This window comes from Hydra vulgaris, chromosome 10, assembly GCF_038396675.1.
Source record: "Hydra vulgaris chromosome 10, alternate assembly HydraT2T_AEP".
NCBI classification, from domain to species: Eukaryota; Metazoa; Cnidaria; class Hydrozoa; order Anthoathecata; family Hydridae; genus Hydra; species Hydra vulgaris.
The window spans coordinates 14,767,501-14,776,095 of record NC_088929.1 but is presented as its reverse complement, the minus strand read 5'-3'; the positions used below and the strand labels follow the sequence as shown (position 1 = coordinate 14,776,095).

Below are 8,595 nucleotides of genomic sequence, written 5' to 3'. Positions count from 1 at the left end.
AATGCGGCTCCTGATGCCGTGAGTGACAACAATGCAAAAAAATTGGTTGTCTTAATGAACCATGAAGAATTTAACGCAACTCCTTCAATAATACTTTTCTTAATTCCTCGCAATAACCTTTAACCCTAACGCGATTCCTCGCAATAACCCTTCACGTTAAAAATAACCACTGGACACTTTTAATTCCCAATACTCTTGATAAAACGGTAGGATTTGCGGATTCTCTTAATGAGGATAATACTTCGAAGCATAATATGTTTCTGAGATATATGGTATTACGGTAATCTGTTACAAATAACTTTAGAGTTTGGGACAAAGTTGCTTTTAATGCATCTCAACAACTCATTAGAAATAGTTGTGGAGTTTTTAATCTAATTTTTGCAGGAGCTTTTACTAAGAATATGAACATATTGTATATGTGAAAGCTGTGGCATTATACCGTCGATACATTCGTGCTAGATTTGTACAACGAATGTGCGCTAACGTTGATAACAAAAATATAAGTGACATTCTGTTTTGTGTTAAACTACGTGGTGCTCGTTTAAAATGGTCACAATGCAATCAGTGCAACTGTTGGTGTCATAATGCCTGCGCGCCGTGTCAGTCTTCTCACACGACATTTTCATGAAGCCAATGCATTTGAACAAATAAATGATATGTTTCTGGTTTATGTTGTTTAGAACTTTGTTTATTTAAAAAAAAAAAAAATTCAGACAATAAATATTTTTATCACTTGTGAATTTAATAAAATCATATAAGTTCGTTTTTTTATATATATAATAATTAAAAACTTTTTTTTATCCTGGTCGGGTTTTAGGTTATTGGGCCGGGCCGGCTTTTAGGTACAACCAACTTTATGTTCCATAGAATAAGTCGTTTTTTTCTTTATTTAAGTAGAAGAATAAGTGGCAAGATGACAAACAGTTTGAAAACCCTTAATTTTTACAAAACGATAAGTCATAGGTCAACAAATATTGTCATTGTGTTTGTTGTATCATACCCCCCCTCCCCCCTCATCAATGAATTTTTTGTTCACTTAGTCGGCAAATTTGACCCTTTTAGACAAACCAATTGGCAAATGTAACTACTTTTGACAAGTCAGTTTGCAAATTTGGGCAGTCATTTGCCAAATGTTGACTAGGCAGTTGGCAAATTTCAAAAAAAGATCCTCTTTTTTTTTCTTTTTTTAGTCGGCAAAAATTACCTCTTACCACTTACCGCTTTCACAAGTAGGTGTAGAGTAGGTGTCACGTAACAACTACTCGCGCCAGCCCTAATTGCAATTACCTAACTAAATATCCTATTTCTAACTCAGCGCTCTTCATTTCTTATCAAAATTCATTGCAATTTAATGCATAACCGAAAATAATCAAATTGCGGTAACGCCTAGTGTATATTTAATTGTATTGGTGTTTTTTGATTCTATCAGTTTATCAGTCCCAAATGAGTAAACGATTGAATAATCGGAAAAAGGTTTTGGAAATTTTCTTTCAAACTCCAATCTACTCAATTTCAAAAATTGTCAAAATTTGCTAAATCTTCAATCTTCAGTATTTAAATCGTTAAAAATTATTAAAAGCAAAATTTTTAGTAGGAGACATATTGAGGCAATAAAAAAACGTTCAAACTATCGAAAGAAAAAGAGGCGGTGGAAAGATAAAAGGTTTTGTTAACAAAAACAAAGTGAATTCGATCATCCGGTCAATTACAAGAAATCAATGCCAATCCCAAAGAGATCTTGCCAAAAAGTCTGAATGCAGTCGTTTCCTTGTCAGAAAAGCACTCAAGAGCTAGAGTAAAGAAACAGTTTTATAAAATTAAAAAAAAAACGTTTCATAAACAGACAGAGACTCAACAAACAGACAGGGTAATTGTAAAAGTAACTTGTTGAGAAGCAACAAATCAAGGAAAGATGATAAAAAATTAGGCAAAAATGGATGGCAGCATCAAAAAAGGTCACTGAAAACAAGATTGGCCACGATGGCACCTACTCTCACATAACAAATTATTAAAAAAAAAAAAATGCCTGTAAAAAGTTGTTGTTGATAAAAATATATTCTGGCTTCCTAAAATAAAATATGTCCAGCTTAAAATTGTTCAAACTATTTGTTTGATGTATCGAGTTTGTCATACGTCAATAAACATAATCTCAAACTAATGTATTTAATAAAAAGGGTTAATTCATTGCTTTAAACTATGCAAATATGTTATGGGTCACAATCATCAAAACTTAAAAATATTTATAGCTTACTAAAACTAAAATAAATATTTATAACTAACTAAAACGTGCTTGCAGAATCATTCACTCTAAAGATTGTTGTAAACTCTCTAAATACTTGATGAAAGATATGAAACTGATGGATTAATCTCTATCCAGAAAACCTTGATAACAAAAATAAAAACTACTAGGTTGAATTTGAATAAATAACTTCCACCAAAATAGTAAACTTTATTATAGTTTGCACACAATATGATATTCCCCGATATTGGGTATTTTATTTTTGCTTTGTAGGAATAAAATAGTCAGTCTTTGGACAGCTTCTTTTTGGTGCGCAAATAAATATTTTTTTTTTAGCTTTTTAATGATTAGACAAAAATACGCTTTTGACATGTGATATTTTTTAAAAAAACAAGACAATAGTGCTACAACTGCGACTCAAAAACGGTGCAGTGTGTATGGTGAAGGAGTGATAACCGCACGAATTCGTTTTAAGGAGATTTTTACTGGTGATGAAAAATAGATAACATATGAGAAAATCGTCCGTAAAAGTCAGTGGGTGGTTAAAGATTTCTACCTTCTCTACCAGATCCTAATGCAAACATTCGAGGCAAAAATATTTTGTTGTGCGTACGGTGGGATTGCCAAAGGAATTCACCATGAGCTGTTAAATAGGAACGAACGGTGACTGAAGGTATATTCAGCAGCTGCAAATAGTCCAAGAAAAACTGTTGAAAAAGTGCCCTGTACTCGTCAACCATAAGATTTGCATTATCATGCGTTCATTCTGGTGCATGATAATGCAAAAGTACATACAGCAAGGGTGACTCAAGAAAAAATTCTTGAACTTGGCTGGTCTGTTTTGCCGCATTCTTCATACTCTTCATAACTTGCTGATACGGATTACTACCTTTTCTGTTCTTTGCAGAATTATTTGAATGGAAAAACATTCATTTCAGAACAGAGAGTAAAAGCTTTCTTTGAATTTTCTTAGTCAAAACCGGCCAAATTTTAAAAGAAGAGGATCAACATGATAAAAAAGAGATGGCAGCAAATCATATTAAATAAAGGAGAATATATTGATGTTTTTTTATGTCACCAAAAAGTTATTTATGACTCAACCTAATATTATCTAAAAGTAAATATGATAGTTATAAACAAAAACTGCTTCCAAATTTTATAAATATACGGAATATAGCATTGCGTATCGAGGACCTCAAATATCGAATCAAAAATATCAAAAAGACGACAAGTTTTTGTAGCAGTCTTTTACAAAAAAAGAAATTTTTAAAACTTAAAAAATATTTGTGCTTAAGTAATTACTTTGAAGTCGTTATATTTTATTTTATTTTTTTCAGTTTTTTTTAATGTCTTTTTGATTTACAGTGCAGTACTTTCATGCTCGTAAGTTTTTAATATAATTGTTACACTTTATTGAAACTTTATTTCGGGACTCAAAAGATTGCGTTTTGTCATTATCTTCTTCACCGTGTCTGTTTAATTCTTTTTTTAAATAAAGATCAAAAATAAAGTTTTATTTTATGTTCAAAAAATGGAGCTTAGTGACAAGATTTCACTGCCTTATTCGTTCTACGGACATTTTTTGTTTTGTTTGATTTCTTTCTTTTTTCTATATTTGTTGGTTATTTATTATTGGACAGCAAAATAAATGTATATATATATATATATATATATATATATATATATATATATATATATATATATATATATATATATATATATATATATTATATATATAGATATATATATATATATATATATATATATATATATATATATATATATATATATATATATATATATATATATATATATATATATATCAGGAGCGGATCCATGCTGTAGCAAGTGTAGCAAATGCTACACTTTTTTTTCTCTTTTTTTTTTTTTTTTAAATACTTTTTTTTTTTTTCATGCAAAAGAGAAAAATAATTTAAATAAGATATGCAGGTTACAAGTAATCAAAATGCGGCGCTTCAAAAATTTATTCAAAATTGTATTCAAGTTGACAATGTTATGGAAATATTTCATTCGGAAAAACGTAATGCTTCACTGAAAAACCCATGTTTTTATCGGGTTTTGTCTCACATGCCCATAAGTTTTTAAAAGAATGTCTAACATTTCGCAGCGTATCAACTTAAATTGAACTGGGAGTTAAATAAAATGGCAAATCGACTGTAGCACTGTAACAAAAGTCAATTTGTCATATTTTGAAACAACTCTATACATACCCCGATAATTTTTTAGTCATCAAGCGAGAACCTGTAGCAAAAAAAAAAATTGTGTAGCAAAACAGAATTCTGTAAAATATCCTCTCTCCGTTAATAAAACGTTTTTTAATAAAGTGGGTGACAAACATTAAATGAAGAGGTTTTATGATTATACAGACTAAATTAAATAACACGTCTGTTGGTTTATTTATTCAACCTATTATGAAAATGGTGAAATTTGTTTATGTTTATGAAAAATGGTGAAATGTGTTTATTGTTGTTCTACAAGTTATTTATCTTTGAAGAAGTCAAACGAATTAAAAAACGTTTTAAAAAATTTATAGATTTCCCAGAGACAAAGAGAAGAAAACACGTTGGATAGAACGTTTATCTAATGCGAGTTTTAAAATGTCTAGCAACACTTTATTATATGATCTGATAGACATCAAAACTTCAACAAGGTTAAAGTAAAATGCACAATTTTCCTCTCAGATAGATTTTTAGTTTATTCTAAAATTGCAAGGAGCCTTCTACTACTTTTTTTTAATTTAAAAATTTCTACTAGGAAATTACTACTATTATTCTCTGTGACAAGGTCTATGTTACAAAAATTCTATTGTATCAGGAAGTTGCTGTTTTTGGAAAAAACAATTATAAAAATTCTCTTTCGAAAATGATTATAATAATATTATAATCATTTTCGAAACAGAATTTTTATAATTTTATAATTTTTATAATAATATTATAATCATTTTCGAAAGAGAATTTTTATAATTGTTTTTTTCCAAAAACAGCAACTTCCTGATACAATATTATTAATATAGATATTGATACAATATTATTAATATAGATATTGATACAATATTATTAATATAGATACAATATTATTAATATAGATATAAATCAATGTAATAAACATCTTTCCATGTTACTGATGCATTTCCGATCAAAATGGAAAGACTAGTATTTAAAGAATCTGCACAAATATCATAAATCTTTCAAAGTTAAAGGCTCAGCTCTAATTAAAAATTACGATACAGTTTTATTAAACGATTCCCATAGGAATTGTATAATAAAACTGTATCAAAAGAACTCTATACTACTTTTTTTTTAACTACTAGGAACTATTGTTTCCTTTGACAAGGTGTATGTTACAAAAATGTTATTGTATCAGGAAGTTGCTGTTTTGGGAAAACCATTGATATAAATTCTTTTTTGAAAAGTATTTTAGATGTTATGATAGCTTGTAATACAAGTTATATGTTTGATGGTCCTGAATTTTTTTGAAAATATTGTGAAAACCTGTAAAGATATAAATTCCTAATTTTTATGTGATCAAATTCGTTTAACTTTGAAATCAGTAAAAAAGTCAAATAGCAAAGCAAAGGCAATTAAATGTGATAAAAATCTAACTTTAACATTTAATGAAAAACCTTGGTTAACTACCTTGATTGTTTGACTTTTGTCCACATTATCAAAAACATACAAAATAATGGGCTAAAAAAGCAAAACCTTTTTTTTCTGATAATACTTACAATGTTCTTCTTAATCAACCTAAAACTTCTACTATCTCAAGCGTTAACAAGACTGGTGATTTTATTAAACTTGCTTTTGCATAATGGAAAACTTTTAGTCTAAAAAGTGGGGCATATATTTTATAATGATCAAAAAGCTTCCTCAGAGATGTAAATGATAAACAAGGAAAGTTTGTTTTGGATTTTGGCGATACAGCATTATGCATGATAAAAATCAGAAAATAGGCATAAAATATTAATGCAGGTCACAAGGCATTTTGCAAATTATTCACGTGAAGAAATAATCTAGCTGATTAAAACGCTATTAAGAGAAACACTTATGTTACAAATATGTTACGTTAGAAAAAATTGTTACAGAACTACTTGAAACAGAATTTAGAAGTTTAAGAAAAGTATTGTTGGACATATTTTTTAAGTGTTTTTCGAAACCAAAGAAGTCTCTTGTTTACACTAACATGTATTTTGAAATTATGATTTGCTTAACGAATATGAAATTTTACCAGTATAATGTTTTATTTATTTGACTTCCATATTCAATACTTTTATGCTTTAATGCATTACTTAATTGAAATTGAGTGTTATCGTCACAATATACTTTCCTATATTCATTTATAATAAACTGAAAACTTTCTACACCCAAATCAAACAAAGAACTATGTTGTTTTAAACAAAGAACGACCATATTAAGTTTGTCTTGTTAGGTTGACATTTATTCATTGACACTTTTGCTTTTATTATTTGCTGACATTTGTTGATTGTGCCGTTGTTAATTGTAATATGCTTGGAGTTTGCTATTTTGGGATTTTATAAGCATTCCTTATTTATTTAAAGCAATTTATTTTTATTGAAATTTTTATTTACTATTTTTTATTTGATTTGAAACCTGTTTCTTTTTTTCATATTTGACAAAAAGTTTATTGAAATGAAGTAATGAAGTTTATTATTAAAAGTATGAAAATATTTATAAATTGTTTTTATAAATTTATATAAATCGTTGAAGTGTCTATTTTAATTTTCAGATATTTTATAAGGTAAGCCTTTAAATAAAGTATGTGTTTTAAAGCAAATTTTGATTAAATAAAAAAATTGAATTTTAAATAAATTTAGATTAAATTTGTCGTTTTCAATTTCAAATATCAACCTCCAATTTTTTTGCACACCAAAACATTTTAACAACCACAAATATTTTCTTAATTTAAATATATAGATAAATTTATATGATAATGTTTTGTGTATTATTTGGCATAAATATATTGACTGGCAATAGCATTACTAAGAACTAAATTTAAATACATCGACTGAGGATAAGGGTTCGTTTAGGGTTTTAGTCATAAAAAACAAGTAAACTATCATTTCGTTAAAAAGTATTCAGTTTAACTAGTTTTAACGTCGCGTAAATCAGGTAACGTTCTTCCGCTCTAAACGGACGAAAGAAGAAAGCAGTGGTAGGGGACCTCATGTATCACTACAGGTCATTGTACATCCAAGGCTGGCGCAAATGGTGTGTGATTCCCTCTCCGACCCCCTATCAATGAATTTTATTCCATTGACAGCAAATTTAGCTTTTTTAAACCAGCAAAACAGCATATGTAGATCGTATAGTACAGTCGGCAAACTTGGACTTTTCGTACTGTCGGCAAATGTGAAAAGCGAGGATCTTTTTTTTTTTTTCTTTTTTAGACCCATAAATATTTATGGCATTTTTGCTTAAGTCAATAAAAATCCTGGATCCGCCCATATATATATATACATATATATATATATATATATATATATATATATATATATATATATATATATATATGTATATATATATATATATAAAGAAGAAGAGCAAGTAAAAGAAGTTTTTGATGTTCTAATTTACTTAATAAAAATAAGTAAATAAAAAAAACTTAGAACGTATTTTTAAAAAATAGAAAGCATGTTTGTTTCTATGAACAATTTAATTATTATTGTAAATAAACTTTCAACTAAATTTTAGATATAATGGGAAAGATCCGGTTACATTGAATAAAACACAGTTAATGTTTAATATATATCTAAATCAATAAATAATACTTTATTATATTTTTCAAATAGAATACTGAAAATAAAAGTAAAAATTAGTTTTCTGCATGCTCCATATCAATTGTGTTGGTTTGTTTTGAATCGTGAACTGAGTTTTCTAATATCTCGCTTCTGCCCCACATACCTCCTCTCCATGGAGGTTTGTTCATTGAATATTTTTCGCTGCGTTTTCCCCAAAGTCCAGGTGGGGGACCACTTTTTTCAATTTTATATCTTTTTTCTTGAATTTCGCATGGTGGGTTTTCAAACAAACATGCAGGATATTCTTCTAAACTATCTTCTTTAAATTCTTTATCTACATTTTCGATCTCTTCTTCTTTTTTACCCCATAAACCAGGATATGGATTACTGTCTTTTTTTCCGGCTCGGCCCCACATTCCGATAGGGGGTTGATCCTTTTTGCCCCATAATCCGGGAGGTGGTCCGACGTCTTTTTTTCCCCAAAGTCCTGTCATTGGTCCATTATCTTTTCCCCAGAGACCCGGAATGGGTTTACTATCTTTTCCCCAAAGACCTGGTGGAGGTCCACTATCTTTACCAT

General features: G+C 28.6%; 1 protein-coding gene across 2 annotated transcripts in view; it reads right to left on the bottom strand.

Moving 5' to 3' along the window:
* Positions 1–8,008: 8,008 nt before the first annotated feature.
* LOC100192300 (LWamide neuropeptides) overlaps positions 8,009–8,595 on the bottom strand; it is a 3,447-nt gene continuing 2,860 nt past the window's right edge. For both annotated transcript variants that reach the window (XM_065807328.1, XM_065807329.1), the window contains one exon: positions 8,009–8,595. This exon is cut by the window's right edge and continues 712 nt beyond it. In XM_065807328.1, the coding sequence (XP_065663400.1) occupies positions 8,090–8,595 (506 nt within the window). In that variant the 3' untranslated portion in view covers positions 8,009–8,089.